At 41.7% G+C, this 23,099-nt stretch overlaps 1 protein-coding gene across 1 annotated transcript in view; it reads right to left on the bottom strand.

The window, feature by feature from the left end:
• Positions 1-23,099, bottom strand: part of TRPM1 (transient receptor potential cation channel subfamily M member 1) — a 94,939-nt gene that overhangs the window by 50,128 nt on the left and 21,712 nt on the right. The window contains exons 3-11 of the mRNA XM_047086677.1: positions 18,737-18,816; positions 13,882-14,077; positions 12,405-12,618; positions 11,632-11,756; positions 10,579-10,750; positions 8,544-8,718; positions 7,985-8,108; positions 6,906-6,978; positions 5,906-6,006 (exon numbers count right to left, since the gene is read on the bottom strand). Coding sequence (XP_046942633.1) covers positions 5,906-6,006; positions 6,906-6,978; positions 7,985-8,108; positions 8,544-8,718; positions 10,579-10,750; positions 11,632-11,756; positions 12,405-12,618; positions 13,882-14,077; positions 18,737-18,816 — 1,260 coding nt within the window. The remainder of the gene's footprint in view (positions 1-5,905; positions 6,007-6,905; positions 6,979-7,984; positions 8,109-8,543; positions 8,719-10,578; positions 10,751-11,631; positions 11,757-12,404; positions 12,619-13,881; positions 14,078-18,736; positions 18,817-23,099) is intronic.

Below are 23,099 nucleotides of genomic sequence, written 5' to 3'. Positions count from 1 at the left end.
AAAATGGTGCGGCTGCCGTGGAAATGTTTGGCAGCCCCTCAAAAAATTAAAAATAGAATTACCTTATGATCCAGCAATTCTATTTTTGGGTATATATCCAAAAGAATTGAAAACATGGTCTCAAGTAGGTATTTGTATACCCATATTCATAGCAGCATTACTCAAAATAGCCAAAAGGTGGAAGCAACCCAAGTGTCCATTGATGGATGAACGGATAAGAAAATATGGTCTATGCATACAACAGAATATGATTAAGCCTTAAAAAGGAAGGAAATTCTAACATATGCCACACAGAAATGAACCTTGAGTACATTATGCTAAGTGAAATAAGCCAATCAAAGGATAAATACTGTATGGTTTCACTTGTATGATGTATTTAAAGTGGACAAATTCATAGTGACAGAAAGTAACATGGGAGTGCCAGGGGCTGGGGGAAGTAGGAAATGGGGAGTTATTGTTTCATGGATATGGAATTTTAGTTTTATAAGATGAAGAGTCTTATGGATGGGTGATGGTGATGGTTGCACTACAATGTGAATGTACTTAGTTCAATTGAACTATACTCTTAAAAATGTTTAAGATGGTAAATTTATTTATTTATTCATTTATATTTTTAAAGTTTATTTATTTTGAGAGAGAGAGGCAGAGAGAGAAGAAGAGAGAGAATCCCAAGGAGGTTCTGCACTGTCAGCTCGGAGCCAGCTGTGGGGCTCTAATTCACGAAATCATGACCTGGGCCAAAATCAAGAGTCAATTGCTTAACCGACTGACCCACCCAGGCATCCTGGTAAATTTTCCTTAAATGACTTTTACCACAACAACAACAAAAAATCGGGGGTGGGGCACCTGGGTGGTTCAGTTGGTTAAGTGTCCAATTCTTGGTTGTAACTTAGGTCATGATTTCATGGTTTCGTGAGTTCAGTCCCCACGTTGGGCTCCATCCTGCTTGGGATTCTCTGTGTCCCTTTCTCTCTGCCCTTCTCCCTCTCATGCTCTGTCTCTCTCAAAATAAATAAATAAAAATTTTAAAAAATTGGGGGGAAAAAAGCAAAAACAAGATGATACAGCAGTTGAGGAAACAAAAGGGGAAAGACCTGATGGAAGAGCAAAAATTGCCAGCCATTATGAAGAGCTTCAAGCTCTCCTTAGGATTCTAAGGAGAAACTGAGGCCAACAACCAACTTGCCAACTATTTAGTGAGCCATCCTGAAGTGGATCATCCAGCCCCAGTCAAGCCTTCAAATGACTGCAGCCCAAGCATATGGCTTAAGGATAATCTCATGGGAGTGCCTGAGCCTGAACTGCCCAGCTGAACCACACCCAAATTCCTGACCCACAGACACTGTGTGAGATAATATTTATTGTTGCTCAGGAAAAGAAAAGTCCTTAAGTGGTTCCCCAAGCTCTCGGACCCAGCCTTCTGTCCTATACCAGGTCTGCAGTGCTCATAATGCACAGCTCCTGGTTGGCTTGCAACCTCCTCCTGAGTCACTCCCTTCTCAGCATTCTAGCCACACTGGCCTTTTTTTCTTCTTCAGTAAGTTATTTGAAAATGTCCAGTTCTTTCTTGCTTCAGGCTCCTTACATGCTCTTCTCTCTGGATGGAAGGTGCTTTCCCTTCAGTCTTCACCAGCCAGCATCTATTCACCTATTTGGTCTCAGCATTAATTCCACTTTTTCAGCAAGGTCTTCCCTGGTGTCTCAATAAAAAGTAGCCCTCCCATTCCCCACATTCTGTCTCATGGAAATGTGCATTTTTCCTTCTTAACAATTATTACAATTTACAATTCAATATTTATTCATCTGATTATCTGTTTCTTGTCTGCCTCGTTTTCCCTGCCCACCCTGTCACACCATGTCCACACCAACACTACACAGAGAGTTCTAGAAGGGCTGTGAAAGGTCTGTTTTATTCACCCCTCTGTCCTTAGAACCTATCATAGGAAGTGGTTGACCAACATTTGTTAAGTGAATGAATGAGTAAAAATAGGGATTTTTTAAAAAAATGGTTTGGTTCAAGAAAGCCAAAGAAGAGATTATTTCCACCATTTGCTGCTGCTGAGTGAATGAGAAGGAGTAGAATCCCTCCTCTTCTTTTTTAACATCCGTCTTTGTCACTGAAGAGAATTAAAGATGGACTAGATATGGTCAGGCATCATAAGAATATTCCTAGATGCTCAAACGACTCACCCATTCTTCCTTCAAGGGTCACACTTTAGGATTCTAAGAGGGTGGTTGGTAATGTTACAGTGGTAGCTTTTAGCCAGGGCCACTAGAGCCCTTCACTCTGAAGAAGGGCTTCAGGGGCTGCCTGGGGAAAGGTGGCCAATGGGGTGGGCTCAGCTCTTATTTGCTTTATATGTTGCTGCTCTACTCAAGATGCCATGTGTAGAAAGGGCTCTTTCGATTAAAATACCTTGGAGACAACTATTCTGGAGGAATCACAAATAAGAGAGGTGTGACAGGCTGGAGAGAGGGTTGGGTACTTTAGCATTTGAGTCGGCTGAAAGGAAAACGAGATGGTAAGTATATTGGGTGACATAATTGAAATTTAAAAATTTTGATAAGCTGACATAATGGACTGAATCTAACAAGGTGACGTGTAACAAGGAAGATGTCTTCCACCTGGGTCCATCTGGGCCCCAGAACAGCTAACCTCAGAACAGAAAGATGTGGTTTATCAGGTGTAAGCATGACAAAACCCTTGGGAATTGCTGCAGATGAAAACTTAATATGACTGAAAGATTATATTTGTTGTATTGCTAGACGTGTAGATCCAGCTTAAGGCAGATGACAGTCCTGTTTGGGGCTGCACAAGATGTTAACTTGTGGGCACTGCTCTTTTAGAAGGATAAGGGATGGCATGGACCACATCTGGAGAGAGGAAATTCCTATTTGCAACCTCAAATATGGATTAAGCAATCACTTGCTGGGAATAATGTTCGTAATACTCCTTTATTATCCTTATAATGTCCATGGAGTCTGTAGTGATGTTTTCTCTTTCGTTCCTGATATTAGTATTCTTAGCCTAGTTAGAGGCTTATTAATTTCATTGATCTTTCCAAAGATTTAGATTTTGGTTTCTGTTGATTTTCTCCATTGATTTCCTGTTTTCAATATTATTTTTTTTTAAATTTTAAAAAAATGTTTATTTTTGAGAGAGAGAGACAGAGTATGAACCAAGAAGGGGCAGAAAAAGAGAGGGAGACACAGAATCTGAAGCAGGCTCCAGGCTCTGAGCTGTCAGCACAGAGCCCGACACGGGGCTCAAACCCACGAACCATGAGATCATGACCTGAGCCAAAGTCTGGCGCTTAACTGACTGAGCCACCCAGGCACCCCTGTTTTCAATGTTATTGATTTGTGCCTTAATTTTTATTCTAATATATGCATTCAATGCTAGAAATTTCCCTCTAAGCACTGCTTTTGCTGTATCCCACAAATTTTAAGTTGTATTTTCATTTTCATTTGGTTGAAAATATTTTAAAATTTCTCTTGAGACTTCTTTGATCTACATGCTGTTTAGAAGTGTCATGAGTAAACTTGGGAAAAATTGTTTAACCTCTTGGGATATCAATTTATTTTTCCAAACTATAAAATGAGGGCAATCAGATCTATTTCAGAGTTGTGAAGGCTGGTCCAGTAATGCTCATATATGTGAACACATGGGGTAAAACACAGTGTGTGACCCAAATATCAGGCATTGTTACCAATTTCTTTGAATTTAAGGTTCTAGTTCATGGTTTTGCCAAAGGATAAGCCCTTGTCCACAGATGGAAGCCAAATAAATGGTTTTCATCATAAAAAATATGCAGATATTCCTTTCTGTTTCAGAAATCTCAGTGAAGCTGGCCAAGGTGTATAGATTTTGGTCTTTAAAATGGGCAGTGGTCTAGATGTCCCCAAACCTTGCTCTTACATGCTCAGGTGGAGTTTAGCCTATTCCCTTAAAAAATTGTTAGTCCAAGTTTTTATGACTCAATATAAGTCAATTACTTTGTTATATGTATATATCAAACACTACTACCTCTCTCTGTGTTGTTATTGTTGGTTTAAAGTTTATTTATTTTGAGAGAGAGAGAGAGAGAGAGAGAGAGAGCTAGGAAAGGCAGGAGAGAGTGAGAGAGAATCCCAAGAAGGCTCCACACTGTCAGCTCAGACACCTACGTGGGGCTCGAACAGCAAGATCATGACCTGAGCCAAAACCAAGAGTCAGACACTTAACCAACTGAGCCACCCAGGTGCCTCAGTTTTTGTTATGTTTTTAACAAAACCCTTAACAAAGAAGTTTTTGGGGACAGTTTTTATTTTTGTACTTAATAAAAAAAATAGAAGAATATTGACTAATAAAATATAACCAATCAGACCTAGGATTGATTTATTGTGTAGTAATTATCAAATACTCCCTACCACAAGTTCTCTATTATGTCAAGAATTATAGAAAGACTATAGATTCACAGCACATAGTTAATCATGTGCTTCAACCATTAAAATAAGCTTTTGGAGACCATATACTGCATTATGACGAGACTGAGAAGGATTTTGGTTCCAGGTTGCAGTCTTGATCACATGTCTCCTGCTTGCCCTACCTCCTCATGGAAATGATAACAGAAGACTATGATAAAGAAAAATCTATTTCAAGGAGAAGAGGCAGACAAGAGCTATTAACAAATTTGTGGAAATACTAACAGGTAGTTAAAACCATGAAGGAATAAACCAGGAGTAATGTGAAGGTATCAGTAGAGGTAGGACCAGATTTTCAGAGAATGAGAGCTAATGATGGGTAGAAAGCATGGTGATCAGTGGAAGGACTGTCTACAGGACAGGAGGCCATTCATCCCCCATCCCCTCTTGTGTGCCCTGCCAACACCCCCTTGGGCAGGTGCAGAGTAACTGCATTCCTGGGCTTCACCCCCAGGCAGAAACCGGAAGAATGGTTGCTAAATCATTGGAAGGACCTGTATAGAGAGGTCCAGAGCCTCACTAGTGTGTTCCAATCTGCACATGGCAAAGCAGAGCTGTTTAATGGCAAAGTAAGCTTCCTATAATTAATTGGTCCCATCCCTCATCTGGAAATGGGGATGGACAAGCCAGGATCTGCAACAGAAAAAGACAAAGTGGACAAATGGGAGCAGCTGACCAGGGAGAAAAATAGAGATAATTTAGGGAACAGAAGAGGACTTTAAAACATCCAATTTGTATCCTCAGGTATGGCATTCATGAGATGAAAACAGGCTGGCGTGAAAATGGAACCATCAGGAAATAAGAAAGCCTAGAGGTGATTACCACACATGCTCATTCTGCACACACACACACCTACCACTCACACACACAGCTGTATCACACCCACAAACATCCTGTCACACATTAATCATTATTATACACACACAGATACCACAGATATATACCACACACACACTAAACCATACACAGGCATCACACACCACACCACACACATAACACACACCACACACATGCTACACACAGACACATACATACCACACCCCAAAGACCCCCCCACCCTAGAATTCTCTAGGCCTCCAGGGTACCATGGAACATAATTTAAAAAGACGATGCTCTCAATGCAACTGTTGTATTTAATTTTAATGGGCTATTTTCTTTCTTCTTTTTCTTTAAAAGGGTAAACCCCACTTCACCAGCAAAGATAAAATATTTAGTGGTTATTTCTTCAAGAGTACTGTTTTGAATCTATAATTAGTACTAGTGGCTCTTCTTTCTGGTTCTTGGAAGTTAAATAGCAACATCTAATGACCCTAATGCATTTAACGTTGGATCATCAGAAACCCCAGATAATTTCTTGAGATCTGTGTAATGAGGGAGAACATACTAATATATCATCTATACAAGGTCATGCTAGTATGAGATGAAAAACACTTAGTTTCACCGGCCAGTGGGGCCCAAAGACAAAGATCTGGCTTCGTGCTATGTCGACGCGGTTCCAAGCCAGTGCCAAGCTCAGCTGGTCCGGGGCTGATGCATTTGTCCCTGGAAAGGCAAGAAACAAGGCTTTTCTCACTCCATGCCTGGATTGCCCCAGTTAGGCAGGTGCTGGGAGGTGAGCACGGGCTTCCCTGGGCTGGCTCACGCCAGCCTGGAACTAAGCACTCCTGCCTTTTCTCTTGTCCCTGAGTGACTACTCAGGCCCCAAAGCTAAGAACTCCATATTCTCAAAGAGCTGCCCGGGAGGAGGTTGGAGGCCACCTTTTTCCATGTCTGCTTGGCTTGGTGTCCCTGAAGGGACAGAGGAGGAACCTGGTGATTCCAGGACCCTCATCTGCAGGAGGGCAGAAGCCCTGGGACTGCCTTGACATCAGCCCTTTCAGGCCAAAGGTGGATACAGGCCAAGAGCACCAGCCCCCAGCCGTGGGGAGACCAGCACAGCACTGCCAGGCACCTGGTCCGATGGTGACACTCTCCTCTCTCATCCCTGCCCTCTCATTGTCCTAGAGTAGCCAAGAGGCAGAGAAGAAATGTGTGTCCTAGAGTGACCCTGTGAGTGGCCAGGTCATAGCCTATCATTAGGAGCAGGATGGAAATTGAACAAATCATTGCAGTGATGGCGAATGAAAAACCACCCATGTTCCCCCTCTATGAGGAAACCCTTAATGAACTAGTTATGAATAGAAACTGGTCTGACTTCCGCCCACATGGTCCATTGGCACCCGCAGAAAATACCCCTTCCCAAGACACCCATCGTGAGCTTTGTTGTTCTGCCATGGCTTCACAGTGAGATAACTCCAGGCAGCCTGACTGGCTCTGGATTCGATCACCAGTAGACATTGTTCCTGGCAGGAGAAGAGGGAGTGTGGTTTCTTGGCCATGAGCAAAGCCCTGGCCTAGGCCAGCACTGAGAGGCCAGGAGTCACTGTTTCCTGAGAGCTCACCTTTCAACAAGGCCGTTAAAATTGCCATCTCGATGTCTTGCTGACCCTCGGAACCCATTCTAAACACGGTGACCTGAAAACAAGTTAATCATGAAAAGACCAAGTAAAGCAAAGTTGAAACTAAAAGGGAGAATTGGATTTTTTTTTAAAGGACCATAGAGACTGACATGCGATTCAATGATTCTGGAAGTGGAATGATTTTAAGCCAGGTGTCTTTCATTTCCACAAGTGATAACTTTGATTGTTCTGACTCTGAGTCTTTGCCTGGATACCTATTTTATTATTTACCCAATCTACTCCACTACTCTCAAGAGGAAAGAGCCCATTCAGTATCTACATACTCCAATATCTAAATTGCTACCAAGTTGACAAAATAATTTCTACTCAGAAAACTGCTACAGTTGTAGGAAATTTGTAGATTTAGAATTAAAAAAATTTTTAAAACATTTATTCATTTTTGAGAGACAGAGCATGAGTGGGGGAGGGGCTGAGAGAGAGAGGGAGACACAGAATCTGAAGCAGGCTCCAGGCTCTGAGCTGTCAGCACAGAGCCCGATGCAGGGCTTGAACCTATGAACCATGACACCATGACCTCAGCTGAAGTTGGATGCTCAACCAACTGAGCCAACCAGGCATCCCTCTAGATTTAAAATTTTGAAGGGGCTACCTTGTGTGTATTCCTTACAAGCATAATTAGGGAGCCAAGGAGTGGGAAATAATTACGGTATTTGGAGAGTGAAGTGATAGAATTTTGTAAGTGCACCTAAAAGGGTGTGTCTGTCGCTCCTCATGGCTTTACATATGATTAATATCATAAACCTCAGAACTGGTGCAAAGTAGCATGGTGTCACCTAACGTGTGCTAAGCTCTGAAAGCACTTGGGTCCCTTCCCTGTGCATGCTTAGTCTGTTTCTATCACGTGGGCATAACAGCCAATTTGGTAGGGATTTGTAAACTGCCCCTTGGAAAAGTCTGAAACTAAAATATGAACAAGTCCATCATGCACATATGGGCAGAATTAGAAAGGAAACATAATTCTCTCTGTGGAGCTGGTTTGGAAATAAACTCAAGACACTTACGAGTTCTTTCTTTTTCATGCACTCCATTATAATTGCAAACAGCTGATGAGATTGTGTCTTGTTGTAATTAAATGTTTTCTGAATGGTAACTAGAAGCTGATCCTTGAGGGATTCATTTATTATCCTGTTCAAAGGAAATGCAGAAGAGAAGGAAACAATATGAGTTAAATCTGTACATGAATAAATCAGACAACTCTATGTCCGTCTGGTGTCTTTGATTTGAAACTTTACCATTGGAGGGTATCCCAGGCTAGGAGACAAAAAGGGACCACAGTCAAAAACTGCATTCACACGTGTCCTAAATTCCAGGCTGGTTGAAAACCTTATAAGGGAAAATGAAGTTGGAAGAGAGTATATTCTCCCAGAGAAAGAATTCTGTAAGAAACATCATTCTCTTGACAGCTCCCTCACATGCTGACCTCAGAAAATGGGAGAGATCTAGTAAATCTTCATTATTTAGCATTTTTGGAATGGCTAAATGTATCACTTAGGGTTTTCTTCTTGGCCTAACAAGAAGGCAGTTAAAAACCCACCCTTTGTAACATGTCAGAAATCCTACCCTCCTTCTTCACAGTACTTGTGTGCAAAAGACAGAATGTCCGAGGCTCGCCCACTGCCATCACAAATCACCACGGGGACTGGAGGGTCTTCTCGGAGATATTCCAAGACAATGGAAACCACATTAGGGCCTCCTTCCACCACCAGGCCCACGACAGGCACACCCTGTCCCAGCCCTGCAACATAAAACACATTTATCATACACACCAACGACATGGCACAAATTACCTGAGAGGGCAACTTGGACCACCATTATTAACCCATCAGTTAGTAACTTATTCCCTGAGTCCTCCCTCTGTCTCCATCAGATAGTAGGAATCTTTGGGAATGTGGTAGGGACAGGCTAACTTCTGGAGGCAGAACAAGCAGGGTGAACTCTGAGAAGCAGGAGGAAGCAGGAGGAAGCAGGAGGAGTCCAAGAATCTGAGATTCTGGAGAGGGAGGACAGTGGGAGTGGAAGAGCCACAGAGACAAATTTGTCTACTTGACAATTTTACCCCAGATTGGCCAGGACAAGTTATATTCTAAGCGTGTTTCCCCAGGCGCCCATTAGTTGTGATGGGAGTTACTTGATCAACATTAACAAATGGCAAGTAGGAGAAATGTCCTTGGTCTCATAGTTCTGAAGGCCTTCAGATAAAATCTGCTAGCATACATTAGGAGGAAATCTAAACATTTCAAGTGGCCGAATTCAGAGTTTCTGGTTTGCTTCCATGATGCATTTCTATAGTCAGGAACTCTAAAAAATTTTGAACAACTTTCTCTTCTCCTTCCAAGATAATCTCAGTGAAGTTCATTTCAGCGAATATGCATGGAGGGTCTGCTTTGTGCCAGGTCCTGGCCAACAGATACCGGAAAAACAGGTAAAGATGAGGCGGACCCTGCCTTTGAGATTTCCAAGCCAAGCAAGGCTTGACATTCTAAATCTTCAGGAATATGGTGGCCAAATCGCTTCATTTTCTAGAAACAGGGCAAAATTGGTTCTTCTTGGTATAGGCTGGATTCCCCGAAGCTCCAAGCTGTGAGAGGTGACGACTGAGCACCCCTTTGCTGTCCCTGCCTCACTCAGAGCCCTAGGCAAAGGATGACAAAGGGAAGCTCACAAGTCACATGGCCAGATGAAGTTGGGCAGTGTGAAAAGTTATGAGTCCAAGACAATTAAAAATGTGAGAACAAAAAAGTCAGTCACCAAGTAGTTTATCCACAGTCCCCTTTGCAGGCAACCATTCTAACCACTTGTGCTCACAGGTCCTTAATTGGGCTTGACAATGGCCATTTCCAGGCCTTAGACTGGCTTTCACAAAAACCTTATCAGGGATGGTGAAAACAAAATAGTCTTTAAAATCTTTTAATAATATTTGGCAATAAGTATTGCCAGAGTGGGAGCACATTTCAAGAGATAACAACAGTTATTTTCATCCTAACCAGTCATTATCATTTCATCTGGTTGTGGTTTGTTCCTTTCTCTTGAGCTTGACCTCACCACCCACCCCCTGGAGGCAGCCCTGCTGTAGGGCTGTGCCACCTGGACCAGCACAGGTGGGGCCATGGGGAGCAGATGTTTCCTGTGGCTGTCTCCACAAGTCTCCCCATCCAGCCCACCTTAGTCTGGGTGAGAGACCCAGAGCTACAGAGATATTTAATTTAATGATCAACTAACACTTAGTTGACAGGAGAAATCCTACTATGTCTTTGAGTGAGGAACTTTCTTCCTGTTCAAACACTACAAAAATAACTACAGTAATTACACTGGGCAACATGGTGGGCAATGCTGTCACCATGACAACTGCTGTAGGGCTGTTTCTCACATGGCCCCTCCCTGTAAACCTGGGGCAGAGTATCACCACACAGCTCAGCAAGTGTGATTTGGTACCTGGCCAGACTAAGGGCTCTAGACAAGTCTGTTGATCTGTTGTTCTGTGGATCTGATGAGAATCAAAGTGGAAACTCTAAACACACTTGAGAAGTTTCCATTTAAGCCTGGGTTTCATGGCAGGGGTGGCAGCCCAGCACCCATGGGCTTTGCCAGAACTTACTTGTGTTAATTTTCTGCAGAGAGATGTGCTTCTCCAGCTGCCTCCGCAGCTTCACCTCGGCACCGTATTTGCCCAGGGTGCCATTGTCGGCCAGGATGAAGTGAGTGTGTGAGTTGTTGAGCAAAGAGAGCTTGCTTAGGGGGTTGGACATAGTCTGGTACACTCTCGTTACCTGGCAAAATGCACAACATAGATCAGCGCTGCAGAACGTAGACATTAAGACTACCAGGGGAAGCAGGCAGTATTCATACATATGTAGTGGCAACTTCATCTAACTGTGCACTTAAACCTACTCTTGCTTCCCTGTCCTCTCTCTGTTGAAAATTTCTGTTTGCAAATTTCTATATTAAATTAGAAAAAACAAATAAATCATTTTAGATAATGACAACCCAGCAACCACACTTCTGGGCATTTACTGCAGAGAAATGAAAACTGACAGTAACACAAAATCCTGTACATGAACATTTATGGTTACTTCGTTTGTGATAGCCAAAATGGAAACAACTCAGATGCGCTTCAACAGACATACAGGTAAACTAACTGTAGTATACACCCATACCGTGGAAAACCACTCAGAAATAAGAGGGAACGAACCATTGATACACACAACAACCTGGATGGATCTCTAGGAATGTGGAATAAAACAACAACAATAAAAAAAAATCACAAAACAGCAGTCTTCAAGGTTACATAGTGCACGGTCCCATTTATAGAACATTCTTGAAATAATAAAATTATAGAGATAAGGGGAAGATTAGTGGCTGCCAGAGGTTAAAGAGATGGTAGAGGTCAGAGAGAATTAGGCATGGATATTAAAGGACAACATGAGTGATGCTAATGGTGATGGAAATACTCTGTATCTTGACTGTATTGATATGAATATCCTGGTTGTGATACTATACCACATTTGGCAACATGTTACCATTGGGAAAAGGAGGAAGGACATATGGGGCCTCTCTTTATTATTCTTACAACTGCAAGGGAATCCACAGTTATCTCAATATAAAGACTTTGACTTGAAAAATTGCCAATATCTGGGGAGAAAACACTTACATCCTTTCCAACCAGGTCTTCCTTGTTTTCCACGATGCCCCACGGAGCAATTCCTATAGCACAAACCCGACCTCTGGATTTGGAGGAGTGGTCTTTTAAGGCATCCCCTACGTGGCTGATAACACCTACAAATAGCCATGGATCATATTTTTAGGCCCTTTCCTCCCATCATACCATTACTTATGAACTTTAGGGACCCCTTCTCTGAACCACTCCATTCTCTATGGAATAGGGTTGAAGCATAACGATCTTCATCATTAAAAGAAATACACCGGAAGTCTGAGCTCATAATAACTGGTCACCCTGCATTAGCTCCTAGAAAAGGGAAAACAAAAACCAAAAACCAAAGCAATGATACTGGGATTTCCTTTACAAATTTCTAAGACCTAAAGATGTTAGTGAGTGGGGCTCCTTGGCTACATTCAGCCAAAGTCAAGAGTCAGACTGCTTGGCATGGCCCTAACCATTCCCTTCCTCTGTTTCCTCTCCCATAGGAGGGCAAAAAGGATTGTCAACGGCCTCAGTGAGAACAAGGCTTGTACAGGACTCAGTTCGAGGAATGGCACATCGTGGGTGCTGGAAATGTTGACCATTGTCACTAAAATATAAAAATAAAAAAATAAGCTACTGGACAAAGATTTCACTTCTGTCATAAATATTGTCAGGTTGCAATATGTTTTGTTTTTTTGATCTTAATTATTTAACAACTCTTTGGGAACTATAATGAGTTCTGGGTTTGTATGTTTACAGGAAGGGGAGGGGCCTGCTCTTACCCGTACTGACGCCCCCTGTGAAAATCCAGGCCCCAGTGGTCATGGCGGCTTTGATCAGACCTTTTCCAAAGACCTGTTTCAGCTTGGGTTGCATCTCAAAGTTCTGGAGGCCTCCGTGCACAGATATTAAGAGCTTGGGGAGTTCCAGCTGCCAGTCTTTAACCATGAGATGAAGCAGAGAATCTGGCTTGGTGTCATAGGATACACGGATATACTGCAAAAGAGTACGTGTTGCTCGTACCTGTTCTTGGTTTTCCTCTTGTATCACAGGGGAACAGGGTTACTGTTCGTGTCCAACCACTTTTGGTTTTGGCTTTATGTCCTTCTGTGTGAGTCTGTGGCTAAGTGAGGGAAAGGAACTTTGGAAGAGTTGCCAGATTTAGCAGATAAAAATATAGGACACCCAGTTAAATTTGAATTTTATGTGAACATTGAAAAATGTTTTATCGTAAGTATGACCTATGCAATATTTGGCACATGCTTATACTAAAAAATTATCTGTTGTTTATCTGAAATCCAAATACAGCTGGGTGTCCTGTGTTTTACCTGGCAACCCTCAATCTTGAAAAAATCAATTCCAAAGAGGCCCAGCTAGAACTATGTCTCCAGAGGTTAGACAGGGCATTGTTGAGGGGGGAGTGCTCACTGGCCACATGGTGTTGGTGCTGACAATGGGGATCCTGGGTTAATCTCTGGATTTGACCACCCCCCAAGGTGAAGGAGAAATGAATGGTCAGATGCCTTTGCCCCTATGAACAGCTTCTTTGTGTCCATGCTGATATGTAGGGTGCCATTCCAGAAGACTCTGTTGTGCTATTTGGAACGCAACTGAATTTTATTTGTACAATGACATTGGGCCAGTGGAATAAAATGAAATTGCAAAAACGATCTGACTGGACATGTGGGAGTATTATTCAGAATTAGCTGAAAGGGATCACAGTGCTGACGCCTCCCCTCTCTGGCAGGGCTCATCTGAAAGGCAGAGGGCACTCCCTGTTTACGTGAAAATGTGAAAGACCTTAGTCTTCTTGGGCCAGCTGAATGCAGGCCCAGGGAGGCTGTGGATGAACTTCAGACGGAAATATTTCCAGACACTCCTAACCCATTCAAGGGGGAGTGGAAGGTTCACAGTTATAAAAAACAAAAGCAAACCCCAAACAACCTCAAAAAACAAATAGCGTAATTTCTCACTCATCACTCAGTGATGAGTATGGTTGCATGATTTGTAGATTCACAATTCTGGTATGAACTTAGTGACACTACGTGCTCTTTATAAGATTGCTCAGTTTCCAAATCTCATGGCTAAAAAGTTGAGTGTGCAGTTATATTTCTTCCCTTTGCGATGAAATATCTAGGAAGACTGAGTCACACCCTGAAAGAAGACCCAGGTGTCTGCAGTCTGGGGAGCTGGGAGACTGGGCCTCTGATAGAGACTGTGAGCTTACACAGTGGCATCCCTTTTTAAAGCCTGTCTTACCATGGCTTTATTGGAGTATCCACCACCCTGGAATTCAAGAGTTCCATAGGAATCTGTTGGGTAGGTCTGGGTGTGTTTGCTGACAGACCATTTTTCGGGCTGAGTCTCCACCTGTTTATTTTCCTCTTCATTTTTGCTGGATGTTACACTTGGCAGAGGGGGGATATGCTGGTTGGTAAGCTGGCCACAACAACACCTGAAAACAAGGACAAAACAGTCTTTCTGTAACATTTTCCTCCTTAAGAGGAGTTAAACTCAACAGGAGGGTAGCACCTGAACAGGGGCAGACTAACACTTTCCTTATATGGCTCTGTTAAGGATAGAAATGTCCCTTATGATGGCCTTTTCCAGATAATCAACTTATATCTATTTACATACCAGTCCATTTAAAACACATTGGATAGTTGCCCTTCTGTACTGCATATATTTTAACTCTTTTTTGATGTGTTGAAAACATCAACATGGGCAGCAATTATCAAACATGCTGTGACAAAGTGTAATCATGCCCTCCTGATACAGACAGAATTGATCTTCCAGGAATTTTCAAATTGTTGAATTCTGTTGCTTAATAAAACATTTCTCTACATTAGTAACCTTGAAAATATAGTCCTTTTTCTGCTTATACTTTCATTGTCAAATTTAAGAATCTCTTGCTAAATCCAAAGTCATGAAGATTTGCTCCTATGTTTTTGTCTAAGAGTTTTATAGTTTAAGCCCCTACATTTATGTTTTTGATAGTTTTTTTTTTTTTTTTTACATTTTATTCATTTTTGAGAGACAGAGTGCTAGCAGGGGAGGAGCAGAGAGAGAGGGAGACACAGAATTCGAAGCAGGCTCCAGGCTCTGAGCTGTCAGCACAGGGCCCGATGTAGGGCTTGAACTCACTGACTGCGAGATCATGACCTGTGCTGAAGTCGAATGCCCAACCGACTGAGCCACCCAGGTGCCCCAGTTTTTTTTTTTTAATTTTAGAGAGAGCCTGAGCTGGGGAGGGACAGAGGGTGAGGGAGAGAATCTTAAGCAGGCTCCATTCCCAGAGCAGAGCCCAAAGTGAGCCTCCATCCCGACTGTGAAATCATGACCTGAGCTGAAATCAGGAGTCAGATGCTTAAGAGACTGAGCCAACCAGGTGCCCCTAGGTTTTTGATACACTTTGAGCTAATTTTTATATATGGTGTGAGGTGGGGGTCTAAATACATTCTTTGCATCATGATACGCAGTTGTTTCCACACCATTTGATGAAGAGACTATTCTTTCTCTGTTTTGGTAACCTTGCTGAAACATCAATTGTCTACAAATGTATGGTTATTTATGGACTCCTGATTTTATTCCATTTTCCTGTATGTCTATCCTTATGCCAGTACCATACTACTTTGATTACTGTAGCTTTGTAGTAAGTTTTGAAATCAAGTAGCATGTGAGTCTTCCTACTTTGTTCTTTTTTTTTTTTTAAATGATATTGCTTTGGCTATTCTGTATCCCTTGCAATTCCATATCAGTCTGCTTGTCAATTTTTGCAAAGAAGCAAGCTGGGATTCTGATATGGACTGCACTGAATCTGTAGATCAATTTGTGAATATTGTTAACAATGTTAACTCTTCTGATCCATGAACATGGGCTGTTTTTCCAATTATTTGGATCTTTGTTAATTTCTTTCAACAGTGTTTTGCACTTTTCAGAGTATAGGTTTTGCACTACTTTTCTAAGTTTATTCCAAAGTATCTTTTTCTTTTTGATGATATTGTACATGGAATTGTTTTGTTAGTTTCATTTTATTTCATTGTTCATTGCAAGTAGATAGATATAAACATAATTTTTGTTTACTGATTTTTATTTTACACTTCAACCTTGCTGAACTTGCTTACTAGTTACAAGAATTTTTTTTTTTAGTGATTCCTTAGGGTTTTCTATATACAACATTATGTCATCTGCCAATAAAGATAGCTACTTTTTCTTTTCCACTATGGGTGCCTTTTATTTCTTTATCCTAATTTCCTTGGCTAAGACCTCTAGTACAGTTTTGGATAGAAGTGGTGAGAGTGGACATCCTTATCTCTGATATTAGAGACAAAGCATCCAATCATTCACCATTAAGTATGATGATAACTGTGGATTTTCATAGATGTCCTTTATTAGATTGAAGAAATTCCTCAATTTTTAATCATAAAAGGTGTTGAATTTTACCAAATGCTTTTTTGTCAGTTGAGATGATTATGTTATTTTTGTTTTTATTCTATTTATGTGATGTATTGCATTAGTTGATTTTCTGATGTGAAACCAACTTTGCATCCCTGGGATAAATCCCAGTTGATTATGTTTTTATATGTTGCTATATTTGGTTTGATAGTATTTGTTCAGGATTTCTGCATCCATACTCACAAAAGATATTGTTATGTAGTTTTCTTTTTGTGTGGTGTCTTTGGTTTTAATATACAGGTAGTACTGGCCTCATGAAACCAGGAACTGAGTTGAGGAATGTTTTCTCATCTTCTATTTTTTTGACATTTTTGTGATTATTTGTGTAATTCTTTGAAAAATATTTAGTACAATTCAGCAGTGAAGTCATCTGGACCTAAGCTTTTCTTTGTGGGTCACTTTTGATACTAATCCTATGTCTTAATTTCGTATAGGTCTATTTAGATTTATATTTCTTCTTGAATTGGTCTAGTAATTCGTGTCTTCCTAGGAATTTGTCCATTTCACCTAAGTTATTTAATTTATTGTAATTAGTGTATAAATTAGTATTCCTTTCTGTTTCTGTAAGATTGGTAGTAATATCTTTTCATTTCTGATTCTAGTAATTTGAATTCTTCATCAGTCTACCTAAAGGTTTGTCAATTTTGTTGATCTTTTCCAAGAAATAGCTTTTGGTTACATTGATTTTTCTCTATTGTTTCAAAATTTTCTATTTTATTCCATTTTATTTAATATTTCCTTCTGCTTCCTTTAGATGTAGTTTGATCTTACTGAGCCAGGAAGGGGAAGGGACAGAGCTCTCATGCTTCAAATACCACAAACTCTAGCCTTTCAATTTTTTTTTTTCAATGTTTATTTATTTTTGGGACAGAGAGAGACAGAGCATGAACGGGGGAGGGGCAGAGAGAGAGGGAGACACAGAATCGGAAACAGGCTCCAGGCTCTGAGCCATCAGCCCAGAGCCTGACGCGGGGCTCGAACTCCTGGACCGCGAGATCGTGACCTGGTTGAAGTCGGACGCTTAACCGACTGCGCCACCCAGGCGCCCCAAACTCTAGCCTTTCTATTGAATTTTTGTAGCTGTTTTTGTATAGATATTTCTCTATTTCCTATTGGCCCTTGGGATCATTTTCAGGGACTTTAAATGGTTATTTTTTCATTCCAGGATTTTTTTTAACCCCATGCTAGAGAATCCATGCAGCTCACAGAAGAGTCTCATGTGTGAGTCCCTGAAGCTTTTTCTGCTCCTTCTGCTGCCCAGCCACTTGGCTATGTGGGGGACTGCAGTACAGCAGATGCTAAGGAGGGCTGGCATAGGTAGTTTCCATCAAGGAGGGTCTGGGTGCCACTGAAATAAGGAGGGACATTTAGGTTCAACAAAAGAAAGACTTTCGTGATCTTTGACATTATCCCCTAAGGCATATTTCTTGACTTGGGGGATAATCACTGGCATTTAAGCAGGGAGAGGAATCTACAGGGGGGGGTAGTGGAGGGGGCGAACATGGGGACATGGTGGGGCTGACGTTGCATGTGTCATATCTGACCTAGGTGATGTCTGAGAGTCTGTGTGCTCAATGTCAGTGATCCTATCTGCATGGATTTCATATTGGGTGAATCTTCTCAGTGGCTCTCCAAACTCAGCCCATAGCTGTTGTCCTCAGAGATGGTAAGGTTTAGCTAAATTCATTTCTGATCGCTTTCATGGCTTTAGAAGACCTCCTGTTTAGTTTATAACAGATTCATTTTCTTTAAACAATTTTTTTATTTTAATTTTTAAAAATAATCTTTTTAATGTTTATTTATTTTTGAGAGAGAGAGAAAGACAGAACACAGAGAGAGGGAGACACAGAATCTGAAGCAGGCTTCAGGCTCTGAGCTGTTAGCACAGAGCCCGACACAGGGCTTGAACTCACCAACTGTGAGATCATGACCTGAGCGGAAGTCAGACTCTCAACCAACTGAGCCACCCAGGTGCCCTTAATTTTTTTTTTTTTTACTTTGAGAGAGAGAGAGATACAGAGAGAAATAGAGGGCACAGAAGCAGGGGAGGGTGAGAGAGAGAGAGAGAGAGAGAGAGAGAGAGAGAGAATCTTAAGCAGGCTCCATGCTCAGCTCAGCATTGAGACCATCACGGGGCCCCATCCCATGACCCAGGGATCATGACCTGAGCTGAAATTAAGAGTCAGACGCTCAACTGACTGAGCCACTCACGTGCCCCAACAGATTCATTTTTATTTAGGTGAATGAAATTGACATTTTGTGTACAAACTACACCTTTTCATAGAGTTATATCTAGTTCACTTAACCATTCAGATCTTAACTGTGTTGGTGGTACCTATTTACCTAAATAGCATTATGAAACTCTAACAGGAAGCCATGAAGCTACCCTGGAAATCTTGATCTCCCTAAGACTAGGAAGAACACTGAGGGCCCACCTAGTTATGAAAGTTCACATTAGATTAGGATGAGTGTCAGACAACAATCTTTCCTGCATCTTGACAGAGAAGCTTCTTAGCTGAAGTAATGCCTCCCATAGGGAATGGATTCTAGCCATTCTTCTTCCCTCCTCTTCCCCCTCCTGCAAGTACAAGAATAGTTGCTGGCAACTGGTGAACAAGTGCTGGTTTGGATAATGTCTTAGGTGTGACTTCCAATTTACCTGTTAGGGTCTTTAGTGCTGGGAATTACAAAGACACATTCTCTCTTGCAGAAGGTTTTTTCTATCCAAGCTTTCTGTCCCTGGAAGAGAAAGAAGTGAAAACTAGACCAGTATAGTCCCACACAATCATCAGAGTTCATTCTTTTACTTAAAAAAAAAATCATTAACAGGAAGTCTGACCAAAACATCTGAATAGACACCTTCAATAATGGTGGATGCAACTCTTTAAGAATCTTTTTCAGAGAAATGGCTTGGAAGTAGGTATTCATGGTTTCCATAGGGCTACAAAACCTAGGCTTTGCATGCAAGTCAAAGTCTGCAAAGGGGGCATTATGCCGTCCTGGAGCAAGCCAGTGCCCAGACAAGCCCTGGTATAAATGTGAGTTACTGGAAAAGCCAACGAAGTCTGCAAGTGTCCGATTAGGACTTTGTCTGCTATCAAGAACCTCATCTTCTTTGGACTTCCAGGCACCCATACACCATAGTAATTTTACAAGTGGACTCTCTAACTGGTGCTCAGCTTCACTGAATGTTATTTTTATTATTAAAACTATTGAAGGTTGTGAAGAAATGGGTACTTATATAACATGGCTGCTGGAGCTAGAAGTTGGTACAACCTCTAACAAGGGCAATTTGGCAATAATATCAAAATTACAAAGCATATACCTTTTGACCATTTAGTATTTTACCCTATCAGTATCCCTGAATACATGCAAAATGACATTCATTTATTTATTGCAACCACTGTTCATGATATCAAAAGACTGGACATCACCTACAGTCTATCAGTAGGGGATTGTACCTGTGTTATGGAACAATCATCAATAGAATTCTCTGTGGATATTAAAAAAATAAGACTTTCTCTCTGTATCAATAGGGAATGATCACCAAGCTATAGTAAGTAAAAAAGTAAGACATGGAATAATCTCTCGGGTATTGTCATTAAAGTTACAGAAAAGAAATATTAATATGAAAACACACTTGCTTGACAATAGACATAATATACTGGGAAGGGCTCACAAGGAGCAGCTAACATGGTTCCCTCCAAGAGATGGGATCTGGAGGACTGGGAACATGGGTGATGGGTGAAGAGGACACACCTTTTAAATTATTGAGAAAGACTTTATTATTTTTAAAATTTTTTGGTGTTTATCTATTTTTGACAAAGAGACAGAGCACAAGCAGGGGAGGGGCAAACACAGGGGGAGGAAGAGGGAGACACAGAATCTGAAGCAGGCTCCAGGTTCTGAGCTGTCAGCACAGAGCTTGACGTGGGTCTCAAACTCACGAGCTGTGAGATCATGACCTGAGCTGGAGGCAGACACCCAATCGACTGAGCCACCCAGGTACCCCGAAAAAGACTTTATTTTTTAAGAGCAGTTTTAGCTTATAACAAAACTGAAACGGAGGTAGAGAGAGTTCCCATATACACATGCCCAGACTCCATAATTATCAGCATTGTCTACCAAAGTGGTACCTTTGTTACCAAAGTTGAACCTATATTGACTCTTCATAATCACCTAAAGTCCACAGTTTACTTAGGGTTCACTCTTAATGTTGAATATTTTAGGGATTTGACAAATGTATAATGACATGTGTTCACCACTATAGTATCATGCAGAATAGTTTTATTGCCCTAAAAATCCTCTGTGTTCTGCCTATTTACCCCTATCTTACCCCACCTCCTGGCAACCACTCATCTTTTTATTGTCTCCATAGTTTTGCCCTTTCCAGAATGTCCTATAGTTGGAATCATACATATGCAGCCTTTTCAGACTGGCCTCTTTCCCTTACTAATATGCACTTAAGATTGCTCTATGCCTTTCCATGGCCTGACAGCTCATTTCTTTTTAGTGCTGAGTAATATTTCATTGTCTGGATGAGCCACAGTTTATTTATCCACTTACCCATGGAAGTTGGTGGCTTCCAAGTTTTGGCAAACATGAATAAAGATGCAATAAATGCCCACGTGCAGGAACTTATATTTTTCTCTTTAAAATTTTGGGTTTTTTGGAGTGCCTGGGTGGCTCAGTTGGTTAAGCATCTGACTTCAGCTCAGGTCATGATCTCATGGTTCATGAGTTCAGGACCCATGTCAGATTCTGTGCTGACAGCTCAGAGTCTGGAGCCTACTTTGGATTCTGTGTCTCCCTCTCTCTGCCTGTCCCTGCTCATATGCTCTCTCTCTTTCAAAAATAAATAAATATTAAAAAAATTAAAACTTTGGGTTTTTCTTCCTTTAAAATTTTGAATTATATAAAGGTATTCCTATTTAAAAATATAAAAAATTTTCCTGAAATGAAAATCTAAAATAAAACAAGTTTTTAAAAAGGGAAAAAAAACCTCTGCCACTCTAATAATTAGCTGTTGTCATTTTTCATTTCCTGACCTCTCATTCACCTACATCCATTTGTTGAAGATTTTTTTTTTGTGCAAGGTGCTGTGCTGAGTGCTTGGGGACTTCAGAGGAGAAGCATTTGGGGTGCTTGGGGACTTCCAGGGCAAGCTGGGTCACCACCCCCTGGAAGTGTCAGAGGATGTGATGCCCGCACATGTGCTGAAGGAGGTTGGCAGTACGGGGTGGCTTTGTGGAGCTGAGCGAGGCAGGAAGGAAACCTGTCCACCTTACCAGGGTGCCAACATCCTTCCCTGTGTCTCCTTGAGGCCTGGCTCAATATGTGTTGTGATATTTGTGTACGTGTGATGTGTGTGCTTGTGTGATGTATTTGTGCGTGTGTGCAATGTATGTGTGGTGTGTGGGTGTAGAGTGTATGGTGTGTGTGTGTGTATGTGTGTGTGTGTGGTCTGATGTGTGATGGTGTGCATGTGAGTGGGTATGATTATATGTGTGATGTGTGTAATATGTGTGGTGTGTGCTATGCATGTGGCATGTGTGCTATGTAAAATGTGGTGTGTATATAACGTGTGTGTATCTCTGAGGGAGGGGGGCAGACACAGGGAAATGGAGCGGCCTAGCTTGTGAAACCTGGAGAATCCTGAATCAGATCTTGGAGAAACTGCAGAGGACAGAGCCTCATGTTCGTGGCCACTCTCCCACAGTCTCTAGAGTGAGCGTCACAGTGTGACCTGTGACCTGAGGGTGTTGTGGCCCTCACCCATCTGGGCAGCAATTCCAATTTAGGGATTCCCTTGTGTCCATGGATGCTGTCTCCTCAGAGCGTGCCGGCAATGACCACATGTCACACATGCCCTTCTCGATGAGGTCATGTCAAGGCCCCAATGCCACTTTCATTGCTCCACAGATAGTCCTGGCCCCGGTCTTAGTCATGCTGAGACAGTCTGATCAGGGTTTTCATCCTTCTGGAAGGACCTATGGTTCCCCAAGCCTTTCTGGGAAGGTCTTAAGAGTCAGCTGGTTACTTGGCTTCTTTTTGAATAACAGGAATGATTATAATTCAAAACCTTCCCGAGGGGCCTTCAGAAAGCAACACTACACCTTTGTCTCCAAGTAATTTAATGACTGCTTGAAAACCACATCACTAATGAGAGGAAAGTGGCTGCATCCACTCAGAGGAAAAACCTCAGAGTGGTGAACCCCTGAAGCCCAGGTCCCAGCCCTTATCCTGTGGAGTGTTAGAACAATCCAGGGCAAAATGGCCAAGCAGAGCATTTGCTGTCTGGAAAGAAAATATGTTTCCCTCTTGCACATCACTCCTCACTTCCCAGAGAAGCTGGGAGAGCATACTCGCCCCCCCCCCTTTTTAAAACAGAGTTCATATTGTTTGGACTATATGCCTTCAATTAAAGACAATAAGAGCTCTAACAAATACTGAACTCCCATGAGTAGGCTAGGTTTTCACAGAGACATAGGATAGCGATTCTGAAATTACTTTCTGTGTATTCTAGGACAGAACAAAGAAATCAATATATTGTGGATAATGGGGGCTGGGTTTCTCATTGTTGGAGAAGGTTTACAAGCATGGAGAGTGGGGAAGATTAGAACAAATCCCTGGAGCAGTGGACTGAAATTAAAATGATCAGTGTGTACCCATGATTTGTAACATGTAGAGAGATAGATATAAGACCAGATAGAGGCAGGTGTGGTCCCTCCTTCTCTCCCTCTCTCTCTACACACACACACACACACACACACACACACACACACACACATACACACACACACAAGTATACATAACATATTGTATTAGTTATCTATTGCTTAATATAACAAATTGTCCTCAAACTCGGTGCTTAAAACAATAAAATTTATTACCTCACAGTTTCTGTGGACCAGGAATTGAATGTGGCATATCTGGGTACTTCTGACTCTGTCTCTCCCAGGGATTCAGCCAAGCTGTGGGTGGGGCCATGGTCTCATCCAAAGGGAATCCACTGGGGAGCA

Source organism: Lynx rufus, unplaced genomic scaffold (assembly GCF_022079265.1).
Source record: "Lynx rufus isolate CCGP_SWC_20201006 ecotype Redwood Valley unplaced genomic scaffold, mLynRuf1.p SCAF_21, whole genome shotgun sequence".
In the NCBI taxonomy this organism is placed as follows: Eukaryota; Metazoa; Chordata; class Mammalia; order Carnivora; family Felidae; genus Lynx; species Lynx rufus.
Note: the sequence above shows the minus strand (reverse complement) of the source record. Positions and strands in the feature narration are given on the sequence as shown.